We start from the raw sequence: 25,213 nt of genomic DNA on the forward strand, positions 1-25,213 counted from the left end.
CCGACCTCACAATTGTAACTTTCAATGAAAAACACGTCACACAGCTTTGTAATCAGTAATGTAATCTTTGTATACAGTTGCATCGACATGTAAATGATGACATCTTGTGTTTATATGTGTATATGAAATTACCATTAGAACAACAATTCGCGTCTTTATATGATGGTGAAGGACTAGTATACGGAGCATTCACAGGTTCTTCCTGTGAGTTTATTGCTTGCTTGTTTGTACCTAAGTTGTGGCTTGTACCCACCAAGTGGCCATTAAACCGGCGGTTAATGTAATGGGGAAAACAAAATTCCATTTCGGATGACGAAAAAAATAATTATTCAGTCAATTAGGTTCCAGGCAAAATACTCCATCATCATTCACCTCAAGGAGATTGTAGGACTTTTTTTTTCTAAGGTTCTGTGAGAGAGATGTACTCCTAGGAAGAGGCCAAGAGGGTCAACAGATGTCAGCATCTGGTTCTGCTATTCTGCACTCGTTTTCCGAATATTTCACATTTATCACCTCTCTGGTTAGGACTATATGCTTTATCTGGCCCATCCACAATAGCGGATATGAGCCCCCACCACAGGACCAACAAAGAAAAGGTGCAGCGTGGGGCATGCGAAGAAGAACAAGATGGCGGCCGCACCTTATGGTAGACTGCTTCTGCCGCTGCTTCTTCTGACCTGTTCCCTGGGCTTTGTTGACGGTATGTGGAACGGCAATGCACGATAAGCTCTTTAAAAGACGGAATATCACTCTTTAACTGCGGTGCTACTCTAGAGCTGGGCCTGACGGCAGAAAGGTGTGCGCGTCGCATGTCACGCTCTGGTTCCCAGATACGCCCATAGATGACGTAACCGCACACTCAAAACTGGCAAGAGTGGCTAGAGCGTAGATATAGGGCCTGAAGTCACTAACAGGGGTGGACATAGCAGGGGCTGCCACACGTTATTAACGCGATAGCGTTAAAGAGCTCGTGTCACAGAAAATCCGCCGCCGGCGTCGGCCCCGTTGGTTGTGAGCGAAACATCGTCTGTGCGTCTGTGACCGAAAAATCAAGTTACCGAGATAGCCGCGGGAGGCCGCTACTTGTCCACGCGTGATTGCGCATTCACACTACGAAAGCCGCGCATTCGAAGGAAAAAAAGTGCTCAAGGTCACCAGGTGCGGTAGTTTCTTTACTCTGCCACCCCTCCCTGCCACTCCTCCCTGCTTAGCTTCCAGTGCTTTCCTCGGGGCGAGAGCAGAGATAAGGGAATTACAGCATGCGACAAACGTTTGTAACTCCACTCGTACCAGACGGATTCTTATAATTTTTGCAGCGTTGAATTCGTGAGGCAATAAGCTCTTCTAGTGAATTCATTCCATGGTTACTTGAAAAAGTGTTTCAGGTTCCCTTTAACGCATTTTGTTTGACAGGTGTCACGATGAAAACGAGCCCATTCAGCGATAATAGCGCGCTGGTCCAATCTACTATGTGCGTGTTTGTGTGCGTGCGTGTGTATGTAACAAAACATATGAATAACTATGCACTTAGCGGTTGTAAAGTGGACTAGGGGCCAGATTTCGCTGTCGCGTTCAATTCTTGAAGGCGACCCTTAAGGGTCCCTCCGTTTTTTTTCGTGCATATCAACTCTACAAATACTTTAATCATATGCACCCGCACAAAATCACAAAAAACAAAGAATTACAAAAAATCGCAAGGAAAAGACTACAGAATAGTAGCTCAGCTGTTTCTGCAGATTTCGCACTTTGTAGAACTAAGATTAGTTTTTTTTTAAATTAACCCTGACATGTAAGTGCGGCGCCATTCGCGTCGGAACCATCGTTTGTCACGGCCTCATTCTAATATACTGTGAGCTGTACTAAACAAAGCACGGATGGTGCGTTTCTTGTGACCGACAGAAATTTTACATTTAATTTAAAGATACAGATATTAGAAGTTCTTATTGCGGATTATACAGGCGATACGCTGGTCTGGTAAAGTTCCATAGGAATGAGGTCGGTGCAGGTGTTATCTACGGAAAGCATAATTTCTCCAGCGGACATTATTGGCGCGTCCAATTCTATTTTATCTCTATGATTTACATAATATTAGGACAACGTTAAAAACGAACAGGAATTTTAACTTGGTGCTTGGACAGTTACATCACTGTTCTACGCAGGGTTAGTAACTGTGCGTATATAAAAAGTCTGGGAACAAGAACTCACAAAACGATTATTATAGCCTGTGTTTTATGAAGTTGCATCTCAAACCTATGTTTAAATGAAAATGATAAGGAGAACGCAATTGAGAAACGGAATAACAGCAAGAAAAAGAAAGATAAACAAAGTGCAGGTAGTTATTTGAACAGAACAATTCAGCGATCGGGAGTAATCAAGATAATGTGCGATGAGGGGTAGGTCGACTTTAATTGCTCCATTTCGCATTACAGCGCGACATGGCTTAATCGTTACTTTAATTTTGGTCACGTCGACGCGTGGACGTTTAGCTGCTCCAGCGGTATCTTTCATTAAGAAATTGAATTTTTTTTGTGGTTGTAAATACCACATCATGTATTCTGATTTTGCGCATCCAACCTTTAGCAAGAGTTCACAAAGCCAATGTTAGCGGGGCTGTAATATCCCGGCTACAGCACGACAGAGATGGGAGGTTAGTCTAATGCATTTAGAGACCCTTTTTTCATTTTTTTTTGAAAATTTAGGATAATATAGGCCTTGCCGTAGCTGATGGAGGTTGAAGAACTATGCAGTCGCATTGTAGTTTGAAGAGTGTGTTATGTAAAACAAAAATTAGGATGTTTTCCGGAAATTAAAAAAGTAAAAAAAAAACTAAGTGAAAAAAATGCAATGCACTTGCACTGTCACATGTATGCGGATCAATACATCGCCCGAGAAGATAAATAAGATGTCTGTTTCAATCTGTAATCTAAAGCAAAAAATATATGCTGTGCTGTCAAAAATACTACATGCGGGGGTGATTTTTGTGTGCCGTTTTACTCTCTTTACAAGCTACCTTGTGCTTCAAGATTGACGAAACTCTGAAAGAAGTATGCCTTTCTTCGAGGCTCATACATGACAGTGCTACACATGACACACCATTATCATTTGGGGCCACATAGACCTTAAGAGGCATATAATTTAGGCTCCGAAAGCGATAACACTTTTCGAAAAAAAACATAAGCGGGGAATGGGGGATTGTTGAATTTTATAAAGGCAAATGCTTCCACTTTGTTTTCCTTCCTTATATTATTTTTTGGGGCTTGTAATGATTGGACAACCAACTCGTTACGCAATTCGAATTGTGTGACACCTGGTTGTTCCTTCGCTGTTCTAAAGCGCTTTATTATTCATACTAACGCGATTCCTTTCCCGACATCAAGCCTGTCTAAGGAAAGTTTGCAACGGCGTGGCTATGTGGTAGAATACTAGGCAGGCACGCAGGGAACCCGAGTTCAAATCCTGCTGTTTCCTTGGTGTTTTTATTTACGAAGTCTTTTGTTCTTATTTCGTGCAATAGTGGTTACAGCCACAAGCGGCGGCGGACATACGGCGCCGCACGTGACTCTTGTTGTGATCTTTCGCAGTAAAAAAGAATTATACTGAAGTGAGGTTAATAAGTATGGACTTGTGTGCATTTGCAGCGCGTCGCCTGAACCGTTACGTGCGCCACTTCGAGCCCCTGTCGTACGAGCCACGGCGGGTGCACAGGGAACACGTTCGCGTCAGGAGATCCCTGGGCGGCAGCAGCTCGCAGCACGGCATCGTTTACTTCCGCTTCCAAGGATTCGACAGGCAAGCAGATACAACGAAACGCGAAGACTCTCACCCCCGTATTCACAAACGCCCGTCGACTCGACTTCCACCCTTCACTCGAGAGAGTTGAGCACTGCGCCGCTGCGCGGCTGAAAGTGCCGCTACGCTACTCAAGAATCGCCGCAGATTATTGCTGATATGCAGTGACTTTCCCTGCCTAGAGACGGCGCTCCCATCAGCCTTCTCAAGTGAAGGTGAAGCGTTGAGTGGAGGGACGTTCTAGAATACGGAGGTCAGTAAACGGTATATTCAAGGGTACCTTGAAGGGCCAGTTGGTGTATGTTATACATCAGCGCGAAAACAGCGGGGAAGGAGTTGCATGCTACAGCTAAGGACCGTAACTTCTTTTAAAAACCGACATAGCACTTTTGACCTAAAATGATGTTTCCGCTTGTAACCTCTGTTTGATTGGAACGTATGCTTTATGAAAATAAACATAAAATAATACAGTGTTGTTTGTTAATGTACATTCGTCTAAATTTTCTGTTCATTTGAAAAGCCTCCGACCCTCCTCAATTCGCTGTGAAGCCCACCGCTGTGTCAACTCCCTGCATCTTGGCCTTTCGCCTAAAAAAGTTGTCGAGTCCTGCGCTATATAACAAATTTGAGATTGCATTGAGAAACACTGTCAACGAAATAGTTATGGTGGTAAAAGCCAAATAGTAAATGAAAAAAAAAACTTGGCCGCGATGTTCAGTTCTCATGCAGAAGGAGTTGCAACATTGCAGTTATGTCAGTATGGTATATTCATTACTGGCTGCACATGCCAATCAATGATGATGTGTAATTTTTTGTCGGTTGTACAAAACGCTCGGGAAGAAAGCGTTAATTACGGTGCAATGCAGTCTAATTGAGATTGTTGAGGTTGAACGTCTCAAAACCACCATATGATTACGAGAGAGGCCGTAGTGCAGGCCATATGAAATTTCGACTACCTGGGGTTCTTGAATGTGCACCCAAATCTGAGCACACGGGCCTGAAGCATTTTCACCTCCATCGGAAATGCAGCCGCCACGGCCGGGATTCGAACCCGCGACCTGCGGGTCAGCAGCCGAGTGCCTTAGCTACCAAACCACCATGGCGAGGCAAGTGTAATAGTGTGTGAAAGCACTAAGTGAAAATGCTTGCATCATTGACGAGTGTTTCGAAGAAAGGCGTCAATTTTTACGTATTTTTTGCACAAGTGAGCGGATTCATTTGAAGCTGGTGCGTATAAAGGCCGTCATTGGAGCTTCAAGACAAAAACATTAATTTTGTTTGTTAAGCTGTTCTTTAACACGAAAACGTTTTATGCCGGGGTGCCCCATGACTCCGCGGGCGTACTTCCGCCACGGAAGTGACGTTCAAAAATTTATTTCGTTAAATATACGCTTTGAAATTCGTTGCCGTTGCTGAAACAGTGCACAATAAATGTTCTGTAAATACACGTTTAACTTTCCTGTTATACTGACTTATATATAGGAGGATCAACCACATTTTGTTTTTACATACCATGAATGTGAAGAAGTGGCTGTGTCGATAATTTTTAGAAAAAATGTCACGGGTTGATTCCAGAAAGCGTGTTCTTCTTTTGAACACAATATACTGATAAGTAAATGAAGGAAGGCAATTCGAAGGGCTTGACTCTTTGTTTTTACCGAAAATTAACAAAAACCAGCGGACCATGAAGTCAAGGAAGGTGTATGGCACGTTAATTGTACTGATCTAAATGTATTGTAGTAATTGGCATGCACATTTGAAGAAAGTGAAGTGATGGAAATGCAACTTCCCACTGGCAGTGACAGAACGTGTGACCTTCGGATAAATACGCTTTTATGTCGAATAATTCTGAGCCACTATTTATCAGGAGCAGCCAGCTAAGTCATCTCCTATAAAATTTGTGTTAATTTAGTTTGAGCTCCATCGGCAACTTTTAACTTTGACGTTGCCTATATGTTTTGACACTCAGCTTTGAAGACATTGCCACTGCATTCTTGAAGTGTTACGCTAAGTGTTTGCTAACAGCTTTGAGTGTATAGTTCCACCACACTAGAAAGCTACTCAAGCACAAGACACTAGCCACCGGTGCGAGGAAATCTAGGCAGTCGCCTTGGAGGAGATGAAGTTATTCCATTCGCCGAAACCTCAGTATTGGCTTCTATTTCCGATATCGCCGCGATGAGATTCAGTAGTCACTATAGGAGTGGGTCGACTGTCGCCACCACAGTCAGAAACAATGAACTGCGCCGCTGTGGCCCACCTTCCTGTTTACCGATAGCCATTTTCTTATTTTTCATCTGAGTCGACTGTTGTCCCGCCTGAAAGCTTTCCCCAGACAACGTGCTTTATCCCTGCTTCCGACATGGGAGCGATTGGAAGCTTATTCATCTCGCGTGGTTTTGCAGTTGCCTCCGTTATGAGCCCATGTTTGACCAAGTGACCATGTCATGTAATGACACAGGAACGGCACGACGATGTCACGATGAGGTCACAAATGTCGGTACGTGTGACATTATGACGACGTCATAGTGTGATGTCATCCCGCGATGATATTTTTGCCTCACTCGTGTCGACGCCTCCGTCCATGGTTTATTGATTGATATATGGGGTTTAACGTCCCAAAACCACCACATAATTATGAGAATCGGCGTAGTGGAGAGATCCAGAAATTTTGATCACCTGGGTTTCTTTAACGTGCACCCATATCTGGGCACACGAACGTACAAAATTTTCGCCGTAATAGAAAACGTAGTCGCCGCAGCCGAGATTCGATCGCGCGACCTGCGGGTCAGCGGACGAGTACCTTAGCCACTATACACCACCCCGGTGGGGTGCCACCACTCACGGTCATTTCTGGCTTTTAAGCCTTTGCCCTCATAACAGACTTTCCTTCGACGTGAAGATGTGACGCGTGTTTTGTGGGGCGTCTCGATCGCTGGGCACGGTTCAGCAATGTTTCACCGGGAAGCGTAGTTTTGTAAAGAAATATCTTCATTTCGCAGGTTGTTTCATCTGAAGCTGAGGCCAGATGCGTCCGCCTTTCACAAGGACCTCGTGGTGGAGACTTCGAGCCGTGGTCGAGTGAAGCCGCGCATAGGTCACATCTACAGCGGCGAACTGATCGGTATAAAAACCCGACCGCGGTCTTCATTATCGACGTTCGTTCGTTTCTCGCAGGTACCATTTCACTGGTTGTCATGCGGCTGACAACTACGCAAGCTAAACGCACACTTTCTCCTTTTTTATTCCGTTGACTTAGATTACAACATCTAAGATACAAATTTTGCTAATTGAATATTGTGCTCGTAAGCTTGGCTTGAATAATGCACTTATGCATTTTGCACTCACTTCAATTGTAAAAAAAAATTGACATGCATATATGTTTGCGCAAGGTTTCCCAGTAGAAGGGGGTGAAGGCTGACAGCAGTTCATCTTCACACACGCCCTCCTATGCAAATTCCGGTATATAGGCTATACGACAAGGGGGGTGACTGTACGAGAGCATCAAGATGTAGGCGGTTGTATAGTCAGAAACAGCCCAAGTGCTTTTATTTATTTATTTATTTATTTATTTCAGTACCCTTTGGACGCAAGACATCATAGAGGAGAGTGGGTTAGATTTTTAACACAACATAGTTAAAATAGGAAAAACTTGGGGGCTTACCTGAATACGATGATGGAAACCAATAAACAGTGCACAGTAAAAGAACGAAAAAAAAACTGTTTATTAAGGATGCAAACCGTAGGTGTGCCACAACAAAGGATCAACGCGCTTGGTTAGCAAAACGAGAATTTTCACTTAATAAACTTCACCTACAGGAAATTGATTGATTTGTGGGGTTTAACGTCCCAAAACCACCATTTGATTATGAGAGACGCCGTAGTGGAGGGCTCCGGAAATTTTGACCACCTGGGGTTCTTTAACGTGCACTCAAATCTGAGTACACGGGCCTACAACATTTCCACCTCCATCGGAAATGCAGCCGCCGAAGCCGGGAATCGAACCCGCGACCTGCGGGTCAGCAGCCGAGTACCTTAGCCACTAGACCACCACGGCGGGGTGACCTACAGGAAAGGATTTACATAATGCGAAGGGGTGAACACCACGACGTATAGATTAGCTTGGTTCAAAATTTTCTCCAAGTGGCTTTGCCTGATCATGTGGCTCATTATTACCGTGATGTACACGTCAAACTACAATCGAACGTGAAAAACACGTAATCATGTTGGTTTCTTTGTGTATTGCATGCAATTTTCAGACTTACAACGAACGCTCCGGAGATGCGTGACGCGCCTTCAATTCTCTCCTTGGATTTGCAGGCGATCCCTCCAGCCGGGTATACGGTGGCCTGCACGACGGCGTCTTCGAAGGTTCCATCCAGTCCCGCTGGGGTCGCTTCTACGTCGAAGGGGCGCACAAGTTCTTCGCACGGCGCACGCCCTTCCACTCTGTGATGTACGCCGCCAAAGACGCCAGAATGCCCGACGCAGGATGGTGCGGCGTCAACAGCGAGACTTCGCGTTGGATGCAGGAGCTTGTGGCTTCTACCAAGCTAGCCGAAATGCCGTCATCACGGGTACAAGATATATGTGCTATGAAACATCGTTATTCATTCGCGCATTAATTTTTGAGTATAGGAGAAGTGTTTTACTAGTTAAAGTACTTGGTACTCTACTATGGGAGGGCATAAAGCCGTCCTGACACGTCTGAGCGAAGAAAAGCTACGTAATTTGGTTGTTTAGTAAAAAATGTTTAACGATTTCCAGTACTTGGTACTCAACTACGGGAGAACAGTAAGCGTTTACTTCTGAGACAAATTACCGTTCGCTATTGACCCGCACAACGCAAAAGTGTATTCGTCCACTGAATATGTCCATGATGTCTCTATCTTGTCATGAAGCGACCCATGCGGTCATCATCTGTTGAAACAAAAGAGTGGAACAAAAGCCCTACATTTCGGAATAGGCATTCAGATCAGATTTTATTCATTCAGCTAATCAGTGTCGATGCTTCTCGAGTCGTTCAGAAATCAGCTATGGAAACAGCTTCCTTCCTAGTGGTCCTGTTAGGAGCAACTATGGCAGTTTACAACTTTAGAAAGTCTGCTGCCAACTTGCCAGTTGCCGACAGTTACGTCAGCAACTCTTGGCATCGCAGCAGATCTGTTACATAAGAAGATTAACTATAATCGGTTACAACTTTAGACGTACGTGGTGTTTCCTGCTTAAGAGCGGATGCACACAAGCCTGCACTAATGAAGTGCGTTCTCCAGACTGACATCACGAGCCAGGCGGCCGCTCATTTCACCATCAGAGAGCATTGCCGAGTGCACCAGTGAGACAATCTTTTTGTTTAGTCATAGATGATCTGCGGACTTTTTAACTTGTATTCACGGTAACCATTGAAGTTGTGGTAACTATGGAAATCACCACAACCAATACTTTAGGAGGCGGTACGTATCACGGCCAGATTGGAAAGGAGTGCGAGCGCGCCTTTCCTCCGATGCGGTGATGTCACGGACTTCGCTTACAATATCAGCTATAGCAGTCGCTGAGTGACGACTGGGTTTTACGAATTCTTGCGCTGGTTACTGCTGCATTAGACTTCAAATACATTTCGCACCAATGTAAGTTAGAGTGTGTCTACTTACCTGCTGCCTTGCTAGTTCACATCTGTTAGTTCTAGACGCACATTCTATGTGAAAGTTCACAGGCTAAACGAGAAAATTAGAAATATAATATTGCGGAAACTCGCTAGGTGGCGGAAGGGTTATGAAAGGGATGAATGACAACCACCCGTTTGTGAAGCCGCATGGAAATCCATTCGGATTTCTCCGAAACGAAAGCCACTGAGTGATTCAAGATAATTTCGTCCTGGCCCCGGAATTGAACCCATGACCAGCGCCTTTCCGGGGCGGTCGGTGTAGCTGACCCGACTGAGGCTTGAATCGGCAGTCACGTTTTGGTCCTTGAAAACATCTTCGCTCCCGTCCGTATCCTTGTGAAGTGCGCGACACTTTCGCTTTCAATGATCAGGGGAATAACTCGAGATCTGTTATTCGTGAGCTACAATACATGAGGGGCAAGCTGAAAACAGACATATATACATACATACATACATACATACATACATACATACATACATACATACATACATACATACATACATACATACATACATACATACATACATACATACATACAGACAACTAGACAAACAAACAAACAAACAAACAAACAAACAAAGGGGATGCAAGGGTGGAAAGATGTGCGGTGATAAATAGTAAACAAGAAGCATATATGCTATATATGCGAATGAGATTGTGAATGTTTGTGCCAGCGTAACGCACTAAGGCGGAAGCCTTTCATATCTCATACTCACGTCCGTTCGTTCGGGCCCTGGAATGGAGTCTGCTTTAGCCTCTCCCTCTCACACTCTTTCAGCAATAACGTGATGACACAGCGGCGCATAGCAACATCTGTGACCTCTATACTCTTTATATATTAGAGAGTGTAAGGGGTAGATGCCACAGCTGTAGTGGTAAAACTATTGCCATGTGCCACTATGCCATCGCATGATTGCTGAGAGTAAAAAAAAATACCGCATATTCAGTCGAATGGCCATATGCTTTCGCCTAATACGCTTTGAAATTTACGAAATGTCCTCCAATTTTTTAAAGCACTCTTGATCGCATGACGTCTTTCCCACTATAACATCCAGGAAACGCAGCGCAGCTCCAGGAGTGAGCATTGGACGAATAGGAAACTTTTAGAAGAACACGAATCTGAGGAGTTGCACCCCGACACGGAAAACATTGGCAGCGTGGCCAGCCTTGCGAAGGACAGCGCGCCGACATTGCGAGTTTGCGGCCTGCACATCGCCATCGACCATCTGCTGTACAAGAAGTACCTGGAACTGGACGGCGACGATGTGCGCACGCGCGAGCGCATCTCCACGCTGATCGCGGGTCACGTGGCTCGCGCTTCCGAGCTCTACCGACGCACGGACTTCCACGGCATTCACGACGTCAGTTTCGTCGTGCACAAAGTCCAGGTACCGTGCCCTCTGTATGTGTCTATGTACCACCTTAAAGGGGCTCTGCCAGACTTTTCCAATTGTTCATTGAATGCGTTCATTAAGAGAACTTATTGCATCACGAATTGAGAGCGGCAAAAAAATAGAGAATCAGTCAGGACGAGAGGGTCTACAGGGATTTGCCACACGCTTGAAGCGCCTTTTCTCAACGTGATAGCGAGATCGCTGAAAGCTATGCAGGGGAGGGGGGGAGGACACATGGCCAGAACTACGCTCGTTCATTAGCGTGCGTCGTGACCTTAATCACTTTCACATTTTTTTATTTTTTTACTTCAATACCACTGCCGAGTCACGTGCAGACATACCTCGGTGGTCGCGCTGTTGCTTAAAGCGCAGGATGCTTAAAGCAGCCTATGGCCGTGGACTTTGAGTTTGCAGCATCGTTTGTTGAGAGAAAAGGAAGCGATTTCTAGTTTACGTTGATAAAAATGGTTAATTTCAGGCTGCGTGCTGCGCTATAGCGTTTAGCTCACGTTTTTCCTATACCTATACCTACCTATATAGATTAGATCGACAGCTTTTCCCGATCATGCTGAAAAAGTGTTGCAGGGCTTTTCTCTCAAAGAAGCGGCTGCGTAAGACGACATCACTCAAAAGAATGCTTTCATGTTATAAATATAGTCTTATAACGCCGCAGGGCACTTTTAATTCAATGAACAGTTTCAGTGCATTGTATTGGTAGAACATGCACTGTTGTATGATTAAATCTCGGTCGCATGATTAGATCTCAACAAAGTTATATTCAGGCTGCACAAGCGAAAAAAGAGGGACACCCTATGGCTTACACACTAGTTCAACTGACAATGCATGGAACAGTTGACAAATGTAAACAACAACAACAACGCAAAACGTGCAATAACTGAAAAATGGACAAATGAGAAAATTTATTTTTCTGATAGTGGCTTCATGTGACTTGACAAGGACGTAGAAAGAATGTCCTTGTTCATTCTCTTTCTGCGTCCTTCTCTATAGCCCCGCTATCTATAATTAATGTTGTGGCATACGAGTAATTACCCCTTATATATGCGAACATACCAAAAACCACAAAAGCATCAACTAGCCAAACAGAGATTTGCCACCTCCTCAGCAAGTCTGCAAGCTTATCCCTTTGTCCCATTGGTAAATATTCATGGGTATGCGGTTACTGGTCAACTCCACTAAAATGGCCGCCATGTCTGCCGCAGATCAACGATAGCAATAGCTGTGCGAACAAGGCCACCGATTTCTGTCAGGAGAACATGGACGCGGCCCTGCTGCTGCTCACCACAGCGCGGACTGCCAACTACGACGACTACTGCCTGGCGTTCACGTGGACCTATCGAGACTTCGCCAATGGCGTCCTCGGTCTGGCCTACGTGGCCAATGCGACCGGTCAGTCCTTGTCCTTCCGCGCCATTACAACGAAAGGAATTGTGTTTAAAGGGACAGCAAAGTAAAACAATTACTAGTTACGACTGATAAATTATACTCTAGTGTCGTTGACGTCACTACCATAGGCTTATTAACAGATGAGAAAATACTATTGAAAGTATCACTGTTAAACTTTTGCTGAGATCTCCGATGGTGACGCCAAGAGTTTTGAAGTGTTTCTTCACGCTTTGGCCACACTGAATAAGAAGCTTCCCGAAACTTTCTATGTTAAGCCGATGCCTGTATAGTATAGAGGAGGCGGTGGCTCTCTCCGAGATCAATGTACTTAATGTTTACTGATAATGAACTACGTATGCCCTATTATATACAACGTGAAAATTTATAACGTCAGGGTAACCGGCGCGGAAACATGAAGATTGCGTCGTTACCCGCTTTTTCTTCTCGCGCGTTTTCCCGCGTCCAGCGTGGAGTTTTCGGTATCGTGAGGGAGTATTTCACCAATTGTAGAAAAATCCTGTCTTTCTTTGCAGTGCTCCTTCAAGTGAATCTAAAGGTGTAAACATTGAGGAAAAACTACGGTTTAGTTTCATGTTCATCATTATCGAAAACAGAGCGTAAAGCTATACATCTGAAAGAAATATGTTGTGAAACATTAACAAGCACAGAAAATGCTCACAAGGAAGCGTACGGGGACCTGCGCCAACACATACCGTATAATCTTAGGCATAATCACTAAATAAATTGCAGAAAACAAGAGGCAATGTGTATGAGGCAAGATTGAGATTCGTGATTACACGTGCGCAGTCAAAGAACGCTTTCTCTCCACTGTGTTTAGAAAAAAGGTTTAACGATTTACAGTACTTAATACTGTACTATGGGAGAGCTGAAAGCCGTCCCCGCTGTGTACACTAATGCAGGGATCACTACCCTTCTTTTCATTAGCGTTTGTATCACACGCTAAACCAACAACGAGTTCTAGCGACGTGTATATGCATATGTGCAAACCAACAGTAACAAAGTAATGACGTTTCAAGTAATAATAAAGAAGCATGCTACTTGAGAAAAATTTTGATCATTGTGTATAGCATTTATTTAGTTAGAAAATTAGAAGCGTAAGGACAGAATTTACTCAGAGTATATCGAGAAGCAACACATGTATGTAACCACTGTGAGAAACGTCGGCTGCTCGTACTATAGCTGAAATAATCCCTTCCATTATTAGTATATCCCTCTGGAGGCACCAATAAAAAGAATTAGAGAGCAGTCACCTGACCTTTATATTCTGTTTGTTTCCAGGCCCCAAACACACTGAGGGAGTGGTGAAACTCACGCAACATCATTAAATTTGTAGTTTTCAAAGCTTGCGACTTCCTCTCACCTGCAGACTCTCGCATCTCGAACTTTTACAGGGACAGCGGAGAGTGGAACATGCGCTGCACGTAATAATAAATACAGCTAAACGAATGCATGATGAGCAAGCTTCTTTTGATGAAATTTTATGCTACGTCATTGCCAACAATCAGAAGGGGATAGTGCGTTACTTGCTTGTTTGTGCGAATCTCAATTTTGCTGTACTGCAAAGCATACTGGGGCACTAGTTAAGAGGCGTGCACAGATTGAGCTTAGCAGAACAAGACATAGATGATGCGTTTATATCATGTACGCGTCACAGAGTTAACCAGGTACGCGTTTTCATGCACTTGAGAATACAGCTGGAACGATATTACTGAACAGTCCTGAGAAAATTGGACCTCGCTGTCTTCACAGAGGTCTTTTTTTTTCCCACAATCTACCGTAGCGTTAAAGTTACACTGATTAAGTAGTGTCTGAAATGCGAAAGTCGTGTTATGCAGCTACGGTGAAGTTAGTGCACTGTGAAGTTAGTGCACTGTGAAGTTAGTGCACTGTGAAGTTAGTCACAGTCAACTGTGAAGTTAGTGCACTCTCTTCCACAGCCAGCACCATGGGCGTGTGCGACAAGAACCGACTGGTGCCGAGGGACAAGTCGGGTACAAAGTTCGGGCTGTCCAGGCTCAGCCTCAACACGGGCATCATCACGTTCCTCAACTACGGCGACCACGTGGCCCGCGTAGTGAGCGAAACCGCCTTCTGCCACGAGATGGGACACAATTTCGGATCACCCGTGAGTGCGCCGCGTTGAATGGCGAGTGATATTCATGTTTCACGCATGGCAAAGAGTTGACGATTGTCACCCCCTTTTTTCCCCGGACACTATAAACGCAGGGTGTGCGTATAGGGTACGTGCTTCTGTTTGACACCTGGTCTGATGATTATCATCATTTTGCTATTACGTTTCACTTTGTTTTAGTTGACATCTGCGTTTTCGAGCATCTTTGAACTAAACACGGGCGTGCGCACGGTATAGGTGGTCGTGAACGTCCATCACAATGCGCCGCTCCCCCTCCCACGTTGGTCGAATCCATGAGACAACTTCTCTCGTAAAGAATATATATTATTATATATTCTATATTCTCTCGTAAAGAATATATATTATTATATATTATTTCTCATAATCATATAGTGGTTTTGGGACGGTAAACCCCACATATCAATCAATCAAGAATATATATTATTAAAACAAAATGAAAATAAATCGATGACGTGCTTCTCGCAGCGTCTTGCCGTTGAACCCCGACTTTCCGGGAGTAAATGTTGGAGTAAGCAGTTCTTGGCATGCGTAATCGGATGTCTTTGGCCGTCATTATGGCCAGAACTCTGCTTGGCCATAATTCAAATCTTTAAATAATCGCAGGACAAGTCGAACTCAGTGAAAGCATGAGGCAAACTTTTCGCCTCCCTGCGTGTGGTAAAAAAAGTGTAGCGCCGCTACCCCCCCCCCCCCCCCCCCCACGCACTTGCATCGCTATATGCATCGCTATATGCTGAAGGCTCTGTCTTCTGTCGTTATTACAGCATCCCCTTTTTTAGATATTTGATTGTTTTTGTCTCAAGCTGTGCTCGAAAGCAAACGCACACAAAAAACAAAGCTAAATAAAAGGAAACGAAATGTTCCGCTTGGTTAAAATCTGCAACTTTTCACGGATGGGGAATAGAATTGTGCACACACTAGCTGTGCCGCTGCGTGAGTGCCGTTCAGCATGCATGCTGTGTTTGGGCTAACGGGTGACTTATGCTGTATCTTACGTGCGTCTGACCAGCAGCGTGCCCAAATGCCAATGCTCACTTTTGTTGAGATTCACGTAGTGCAATAATCAATCTTGCGTAGTGCTATAAACAAGCGTTTGCTAAGTATGCTACGCAGCACTGGCAAATAACATGATGCCTCGCTCAATAGTGAGAGATGGTGCGTTACTGTACAGTATAGCATGGTGCATATTGCTATAGAAGGCAGCTACACACCACGCCTTATGCTTTACTATACCAAGCCAAGCACAATATGTAACATCCAGCAGATGCAGCAGTAGAGTACGGCTGTCCTTTCGAAGCTCTATACCAAAGCATTTAGATCATCAAACACTCACAAACCACTCACGCTACAACACACGCCTCGATCAGCCGAAAAAGCTGACGTTCGACGACCAATGCAACCCGCTACTCTCCAAATGCAAAAACAAGCGCGCTACGTTTTGGCTCGTTCATGCCAGTGGTGGCGTACTGTCTTCAAAACATTGACCTACAAAAAACTGCACAGATTTCCTTATTTATTCGCTTATTACAACAATTCTAATAGAAAAGTCCCTTCTTTTTCACTCACCAATCTCATAGCTTTCTGCGCGTAACGTACTTTTGCACCACCTCCAGGATCCCAGGAACTGCAAATTTTCTGTATATCCCCTGGTATTGTACGGCCTTTGTGATTGGCCTACCTCTGACCAACCGGTGATGTCATGTGAAGACGTCATCATGCGACGTGACGTTATGTGATGCCATTGTGACGTTACGATGAGTTCTCAAATTTTCGTGATCTCTGACGTCATGACGACGTCACACAGTGATGTCGCCACGTGATGATAAATTTTTTTTTTGCATTACTTGTGTTGACGCCGATGGTGCAGGGCACCGACGGCCACTTTTCACTTTTGATGAGGCATCTAAGGGCTCCACCTTAATAACTGTTTGAATCGCAAAACACGTATGGAGCGATCCTCGTTCGTTGCCGAATGTACTTGCCCCGCAGCACGACGAACCAGATAGCAGTCCGTGCGTTCCGAAGGACAAGAACGCTGGCACCTACATCATGTACTGGCAGACTACGAAAGGCACCCTTCCCAACAACCACCACTTCTCGCCGTGCAGCATCTCAAACATCAGCAACGTCATCAAGCCCATGCTGCAGGGCACCAGCAAGCGGGAGAACTGCTTCGAAGGCAAGGCTCTCAAAGATCACCTCGCCTTAGACGATGTCATAGTTTCGGCGGATCAAAAATGTCATCATTCTGCGCGGTTTTTTCAGTACAATAATTGCGCCTTACGCCCGGCTTGAACAGACCCACTGTTCTACGACCCGTTCCAAATATCGGATTCGTCTTGAAACTCAGGGCAGTTTTAAGATATCGTCCATAGTGTTACCTATAAATACACTAGAGGGAACTGTGGCGGCTACTGTCTACGGCATATGCAACGCATGGTGCTTCAGACAGCATGGGAATGATGGGCAGTACACGAAATTGTCTAATCTTAGTTCCTTTGACTCCGTTTGGCTTCTCGTGATACGGAGCCACTTTGTCAAAAGGCGAAAATCGGCAAATGTTCAGCAGTAGCACTTCACCACCTTAACCTTTTAAGCTCACCAATTCAAATATGGTCATGAAGTTCCCTACGGTTCATATCGCAGCAATAATCAAGGCCACAAGTGTGTGCGAAGTCGCAAACATAAAGACTACGTAAATTTGTGCACTGCATATTATTCCCATTGTAGTTCAGCGATTGCAGTGCCAGAGTCTCTCGTAGTTGATTTTTAGGAAAGTCAATGGTGCCATCGACATGCAGGTCACAGCTGATAACCATTGGATAGCTGTGAAGTGAATGCTACTCTCGCAGCACAAAAGAATAATGCTAGAGAGACTCCTCGTAAACTTTCTCCCACATTCCGTCTCTATTCTCGCACAGCTGACAGCGGACCGATCTGCGGCAACAACTTGGTCGAAGGGGAGGAGCAGTGTGATTGCGGCTACACCGAGTCCCAGTGCCAAGAAAAGTGCTGCTACGCTCGCAAAAACAGCGTCAAGGCTCGAGGGTGCACCCTCAAGCCAGGCGCTGTTTGCAGGTATGAACACGTCGGAGAACGATGTTGCTACCGTCAGTGCTTTTCCAGTCGGTTGCCCATGTGGAAAGGAACATACCCGTATTTGTCTGACCATAAGGCGCCATCGGTGCTAACATGTGCACATCGTTGCGCCAATCAGAAACGACAAGACGGTGAAGCTGGGCAACCAGAAATTACGTAAAGTTAAAACACAATTTAACAAATTGATGACCATGTGCGGATTGTTCGCAAAATACGGAAGCTCGTAAAGTCGAAGAGTGATTCTTGGGTCCTTCGATCGGGTCCTTCGATTGCAATGCTGGGATACCCAAAAGCAACCAGGTAATTTAACAATTGCAGCGTAGGATCTCGCAAAACCAAGCATGGCATTGTTTTTGCCACCAACCCATTCCCATACGCATGTAAAAAGCTCGCGAAGGCCGCTTGAGTGATGCCCGGACTTCGCGCACTGCATGTACGGACGCTGCAGGTCAGGTAGACGGTCACGTGAAGCTATGACAGGTCACCGACATGCAAAGACGCAGCGAACAAATGTAGCGATTGCGTAGCCAGGAAGAGTGAGAAAGTGGCAACGAGACGACGAGTGCTATTCGTCGCATAAACCATGAAATAAAGGAAGTGACAACCAACGCATTATAGGGTGATTCCACGTAAAGATCGAACAAGGCATGACTGGTCGACCTCTTGAATTTCTTTCAGATTTTTATATATTGCTGCCTGATGAGTGGAAAGAAGAGATCCGCAATTAGTTTTTGCTAGTTTTGCTGTAATATGTTTTTTCGAAGCGCAGTAAATCAACAATATAGGCGTATTCGTGCTTAAGGTCAGTTATTTTCCGCACTAGTTTCTCAGCATGCTTCCTTATAAAACTGCCAAAGCTTATATTATTAACACTCTTCAATAAAAATATATGATTGCGCTAACTTCCAGAGCATGCAAAAGAAACTTCTGATGGCGATTAAAACATTTTTAATAATTCTTGAGCTCTCCCCACTTATTCTTCTGGACATCAGCTTTCACAATCTATAAAAACATGTTGCATAATGTCATTCCACTTGCAGTTCCGGGCCGTCAAAAAATGCCCTTGAGCAATTATAGGCAATTGTAGATAATACTTTCTGCCCGATAAGTATTACTATGTGACTATGTAAAGAAAAGGAAGAGAGAAGTGCCACCCGTAATTGTCTATCCTTACGATGACACCTCAACAGGTCGGCTCGAGGATGGGTAGAGGAATTAAAGGGTATAAGTAAAGGAAGAAGGAAGGAAGAAGAAAAAAAGAAAAAGTAATCGACTCTGCCCGATAAGTATGGAATGTCCACCTATGCTTTAGTTTCTTAGATGTCAATCAGCTCTGAAATAGCTGTCGACAGCACCGAGGACGTTAATTTCTAAAAGACTTGTTCAAGGGAGCGGCTATGACTGCTGTATTAACGAAAAAGCAAGCGCGCACAATCCGGTGTCTTCCGGGGCAAAGTGGACTCAGACGGATAGATAGCGATACAGCCGGGGGTAACTTCCATGCATGGACATTGGAGCATAGCCATTTTATCCGCCCTTTGCTCGCATAGCTGCTAACGTTGCAGGTGTAGGAGGCATTGCTTGCACTTGTTGTGCGTTCAAGGTAAACGCGAACAAAAGCACATCTACAATACGTACTTGTATACTTCAATAAAATTGTCCCAAGGTGACGGAACTAACGTTGGCACAGCAGGATTCCGACGCAAGTGCTTGGCGCGTAAGCAGAGGCAATCGGCCAAGGTCATAGATTCGCTGTCTGTAAGTCGAGTTCCTCGACCGCATTTGGCGCCCGCACAAGAAACACTTTGGCGCCCGCACAAGACATCGACGTGGAAGGTGAAGTTTGACCGCGTTTCCTTGGTGAAAAGCTCCTGAAAGTTCTTGTCGAGAAGCTACGAGTGGCTCGCTTCCTGCACGCGGGCGACAGCTGCTTTAGCCAGGGAAACTACGCGATGCATCTTGGTGAAAACCAGAGAGGAGGCGCTCCAAGAGTCAAATTAAAAGGGAACAAACGCTAAACTATGAACGAGTGGGTTCGCCCGCCCATATCAGATGGCGGTAGCAGATGATTTGTACTGGCCATGCGCTCAATCCGCTGCTCACAGTGCATTTGGCACCGATAGTGCTCGAGCTAATTGCTCTGCTGCTGTGCGTTTCATGGCGGCAAAGTATAGCTCTTAGCAATGTTATTGCGCAGACTGCGCCATTCGAAGCACAAGAAGCTCATTTGTAAGAAACAAGATTTTCGCAAAGTTACCAACTTATACAGTAAGCTTGAGGCCGCAGTGTCTCAATGAACCCCACGCGTACAACACTGATTTCTAATCACTTATTAACGTGCTCATCACTGCGAATCTGAACCGACAAGACATAACTCTGTACAATATAATGGCAACTTGAAAATGCATACACGGTCACCTATTTCATACAATCTTCAGGCCCACATGTTGTTCTCAAAAGCTTCAAAAATGTCAGGCGACGTTACTTTTTTATATTTGCACTCTTCCACCAGTAAAAGGATGTCCTTGAAACGGCACATGAAGTGGGTCCGAGGTGTGTTTTCAATTGCCAGATACGAAACCTCGTCTCTATTACTGCTTCTGTTGCGTACTTCATTCTAACGCCCATGCAATTTTAAATGTCGTATTTGAAAAATAATAGGGCAGAATAATCTGGCTGCAGACACCGTATGCCTAACTCAATTCGCGCCTAAATTCAAGAGAATATATATATATATATATATATATATATATATATATATATATATATATATATATATATATATATATATATATATATATATTGTACCGAAGCATAGTGGCGCCAGCTCTGTGCCAGCGTGAAAGAAGACGTTGACGTCCGTGTGTGGCTCGTGCTTGCCGGGTTCCTGCCTGTACCAGCTTGTTGCGGCTAACGTTTCTGGAACAATAACCTTTGTTTTTACGCAACCTTGCTCGTTGCATTTGGTGGAAACGTGCTGGGTAACGTCCTGGAGCTCCGCAGCCGTAAGCTACCATCTCAGTCCACGATGACCGAGCGCGTCGATCCCCCACAAGGCTCTTCCACGCTGCCACCCGTCATGTGTTCTGGTGTACTTCGTCTGCGTGACCCACCAGTATACAACGGCGCTGAAGATCAAGATGTCGAGGACTGGCTGGCAGAGTACGAGCATGCCAGCGCGATTAACAAGTGGGATGACCCTGCGAAGCTGATTCACGTCATCTTCTACTTGACGGATTTGGCCAACCTATGGTTCACCAACCACCAAGCCGACATCCCCACCTGGTCGGTTTTCAAAGAGGCCGTCACCTCGTTTTTCGGTCGTCCAGCCATGCGTAAGCTTCGCGCTGAACTGGGACTGCGGGGACGATTTCAGCGAAATGGTGAGAGCTTCACAAGCTACATTGAGGATGTGATCAGCCTCTGTAGGCGAGTTGATGACAGGATGACGGAGGCTGACAGAATAAAGAACATAATGAAAGGCATTGATGACGACGCTTTTCATATGCTTGTGGCCAAAGACCCACAGACCGTCACGGCCTTGATTCAGTTATGTCAAAGTTTCGATGAGCTGCGCAAGCAACGAGTTTCTACACGTCGCGCTAATACGCAGACAGCTGATATTTCGGCCTTGGAGTGCAAAAGCAGTGGCCCCGACTACAGCGTGTTAATGCCTCAAATTCAACAGTACATCCGGGAGGAAGTTGCTCGACAGCTCTCTCTTGTCGCCACCATCAACGAGACCCCCACAACACTGGACCACTCACTTCGCCGTGCTATTCAGACGCAAGTTGCCGAGGCTCTCCCTTCGCCCACATCCCCAATATCAGTGGCTGCACCGCTGACTTATGCAGAAGCCGTCCGCCGACCTTCTGCCCAACCGCCGCTCCCTTCATACCGTCCAGCCACCAACTACTACAGGTCACCAGTTTCAGTTTATCCGGTAAATCGGCCCATTCCACCACCTCGAGCACCTGCCAACTCTTGGCGTACTCCGGATAACCGGCCCATCTGCTACAACTGTGGTATTCCAGGACATGTCGCGCGCTACTGTCGTCGCCGTGGATTCTATTTTAATGATGTGCAGCATTCCGGCAACATACCTCGGCCATCAGAATCGCATGTGACACCTGATTCGCATGACCCCCGCTCACGTCGACCAGACTTCAGCCGACGTCGATCTCCTTCACCCCGTCTTCGGTCTCCTTCCCCCATGCTTCGCCGTTCCAACCACGCCCAGGAGGAGAACTGACAGTCGCAGTTCCTGAGGCAAGAGCTGCGCCACCGACGAAATTTCCAAGGCCTCATCTATCGCCCCCTAACGAGATTGCCGTGTTTGTGGACGGTTTCGCCACAACTGCTCTTGTCGACACAGGTGCCGCTATTTGTATAATCAGTGAAGTGTTATGCCGCAAACTGAACAAAGTGACGACTCCACTGGTTGAAATTTCTTTACGCACGGCGAGTTCGCAACACGTCCAACCTTCTGCCACATGCACTGCTCGTGTTGTGATTCAAGGAGTGCTTTACATCGTAGAATTGGTCGTCCTTCCGCATGCATCACATGAAATCATCCTGGGATGGAACTTTCTTTCCGCTAATCATGCGGTTGTCGACTGCGCTCGTGCTCAACTCGTTTTGTTTCCATTCAGCACGACATTCATAGATCTCCCTCGCTCACCCAAAAAGGTGATCGTCGCCGCTGACGTCGTCATTTCTGCTTTTTCGGTCACCGCGGTATCTCTTTTGTGCAACTCCGTTTCCGATTCAACTGCCCTATTTATGCCGTCACAAGAATGCGCTCGTCGCCGGAACCTTGTCGTCCCGTTTGCCGTCATAACACTTGCCGATGGCTCCAGTGCCATGTACGTGTGCAATCCGTTCCCTTGTCCCGCTACCTTATTGCATGGCGAATGCATTGGGGGTCTTGACACTTATGATGACATCTTTCCTTTCGATGCCCGTTCTGATACGACACCGATGTCCGTGGATGCTGTCACAGCTGGCACCGCGCTCTCACTACCTGACGAAGACGTTCTGTTGCGCAGCGTAGACACCGGCCTTACGCAAGACCAGCGCAATCAGCTCATTCAACTACTTGACCGTTTCCGCGCCTCCTTCGACCACGGACAACCTCCCTTGGGACGCACGTCAGTTGTCGCTCACCATATCGACACCGGTCATCATACTCCACTTCGTCAGCGCCCCTACCGCGTCTCGCAGGCCGAGCGTGACGTCATCACTCAACACGTCGACGAGATGCTGCAACGTGGTGTTATTCAGCACTCACACAGTCCTTGGGCTTCGCCAGTGGTCCTCGTGCGAAAAAAGGATGGCTCCATCAGGTTTTGCGTGGATTATCGTCGGCTAAACAACATCACACGCAAGGATGTTTATCCCCTGCCACGCATTGATGATGCCTTGGATTGCCTTCAAGGTGCGGAGTTTTTCTCTTCACTGGATCTGCGCTCTGGATATTGGCAAGTACCAATGGCTGAACCAGACCGTCCAAAAACGGCGTTTGTGACCCCTGACGGCTTATATGAATTTAATGTAATGCCCTTCGGTCTTTGCAATGCGCCTGCGACTTTTGAAAGAATGATGGACAGTGTCCTCAGGGGACTTAAATGGCACATCTGTCTTTGCTATTTAGACGACATAGTTGTATTCTCGGCGAATTTCGAAACTCATCTTTCCCGTCTGGAACAAGTTCTCCAGTGCCTTACGGCAGCCGGGTTGCAACTTAACTTCAAGAAATGTCGTTTTGGCGCCCGCAAACTCACAATTCTCGGCCACGTCGTTTCAAAAGAAGGAATATCGCCAGATCCTGCCAAACTGCGTGCCGCTGCCGAGTACCCCAAGCCTACTACCCTAAAGGAGCTTCGTAGTTTCATAGGCTTGTGTTCCTATTTTCGGCGTTTCATTCGCAATTTTGCCTCTATAATTGCCCCTCTGACTCAGCTTCTCTCCCGTAGCACGGACCTCTCTGGCTGGAATTCCCACTGCGATGAGGCATTCACGGCGCTACGCCGGCTACTCATCTCTCCGCCAGTTCTCCGCCACTTCGATCCCATTGCACCCACTGAAATTCACACGGATGCAAGCGGTGTCGGCCTCGGTGCCATTCTCGCTCAACGCAAGGATGGCTGCGACGAGTACGTTGTCGCCTATGCCAGCCGTACACTAACGAAGGCAGAGTCCAACTATTCCGTCACGGAAAAGGAGTGCTTGGCTATCATTTGGGCTATAGGAAAATTTCGCACCTACCTTTACGGACGCCAGTTTGATGTTGTCACAGATCACCATGCCTTATGCTGGTTAGCGTCCATGAAAGATCCTACTGGCCGCCTCGCTCGTTGGGCTTTACGCCTTCAGGAATACGATATCCGTGTTGTTTATCGCTCAGGACGCAGACATTCAGACGCCGATGCACTATCCCGTTCTCCACTGCCTCCTGACCTTGCCTGCTTATCAACTGCCATTTGCGATTCGTCATCGTTGAGCATCACTGACATGCCATCCGAACAGCGCAAGGATCCCTGGATCAATTCTTTGCTCGACGTCCTCTCTCACAGTTCGTCAGAAACGACTTCACGCTCCCTCTCTCGTCAAGCAAGACACTTTGCTGTCCGTGAAGGCTTGTTGTATCGCCGCAATTACGTGACGGATGGCCGTAGGTGGCTCCTTGTCATCCCTCGTCATTTGCGTTCGGACATCTGCGCTGCCTTTCACGATGACCCCCAGTGTGGCCACGCTGGAGTATTTAAGACTTACTCTCGCCTTCGTCTAAGATACTACTGGCGCGGCATGTATCGCCACGTTCGCCAGTACGTTCGGTCATGCACCACGTGTCAACGACGCAAGACGCCTTCTCACAGCACTGCTGGCCCTTTGCAACCCTTAACCTGCCCAGCGAGACCATTCGACCGCGTCGGAATTGATATTTATGGTCCTCTACCCAACTCTCTTCGAGGCAACCGGTGGATTATCGTCGCCGTGGATCATTTAACACGCTACGCTGAAACATCTGCGCTGCCTGCTACCACTGCGAAAGACGTTGCGTCCTTTCTTCTTCACCATCTCATTTTGCGACACGGTGCACCTCGTGAATTACTCAGTGACCGTGGACGCGTGTTTCTCTCGAACGCCGTCGACGAGCTACTCAAGGCATGTCGCACTGTCCATAGGAAATCCTCGGCATACCATCCCCAAACCAATGGCATGACAGAACGCTTTAACCGTACCCTTGGAGATATGCTTGCCATGTACGCCTCTGACGACCACACTAATTGGGACCAAGTGCTCCCTTTTGTCACGTACGCGTACAACTATGCGCCACAAACAACCACTGGCTTTTCTCCTTTCTTCCTTCTGTACGGACGTGAGCCATCATGCTCCATGGACACCATTCTCCCTTACAGGCCTGATGTTTCCGAAGCGACGCCTGTTTCCGAAGCAGCTGCTTATGCCGAAGAGTGTCGTCAACTCGCTCGCTCATTTACCGCACAAGACCAATGGCGCCAGAAAACTGACCACGATTCCTCTGCGTCTACTGTACACTATAACCCAGGAATGCTGGTTTGGCTCTGGGTCCCGTCTACCCCTCCCGGTCTTTCCTCGAAGCTTTCGTCGAAATACCATGGCCCCTACCGTGTGGTGCGGCAAACATCTCCTGTCAACTATGAAGT

At 46.3% G+C, this 25,213-nt stretch overlaps 1 protein-coding gene across 1 annotated transcript in view; it reads left to right on the forward strand.

The window, feature by feature from the left end:
* Positions 1-627: 627 nt before the first annotated feature.
* Positions 628-25,213, forward strand: part of LOC142786772 (disintegrin and metalloproteinase domain-containing protein 10-like) — a 31,437-nt gene continuing 6,851 nt past the window's right edge. Inside the window, exons 1-9 of the mRNA XM_075884414.1 lie at positions 628-700; positions 3,639-3,789; positions 6,792-6,913; positions 8,110-8,366; positions 10,511-10,843; positions 12,070-12,256; positions 14,212-14,399; positions 16,416-16,605; positions 17,348-17,504. Of these exons, the coding sequence (XP_075740529.1) occupies positions 628-700; positions 3,639-3,789; positions 6,792-6,913; positions 8,110-8,366; positions 10,511-10,843; positions 12,070-12,256; positions 14,212-14,399; positions 16,416-16,605; positions 17,348-17,504 (1,658 nt within the window). The remainder of the gene's footprint in view (positions 701-3,638; positions 3,790-6,791; positions 6,914-8,109; positions 8,367-10,510; positions 10,844-12,069; positions 12,257-14,211; positions 14,400-16,415; positions 16,606-17,347; positions 17,505-25,213) is intronic.

This window comes from Rhipicephalus microplus, unplaced genomic scaffold, assembly GCF_043290135.1.
Source record: "Rhipicephalus microplus isolate Deutch F79 unplaced genomic scaffold, USDA_Rmic scaffold_32, whole genome shotgun sequence".
Lineage (NCBI taxonomy): Eukaryota > Metazoa > Arthropoda > Arachnida > Ixodida > Ixodidae > Rhipicephalus > Rhipicephalus microplus.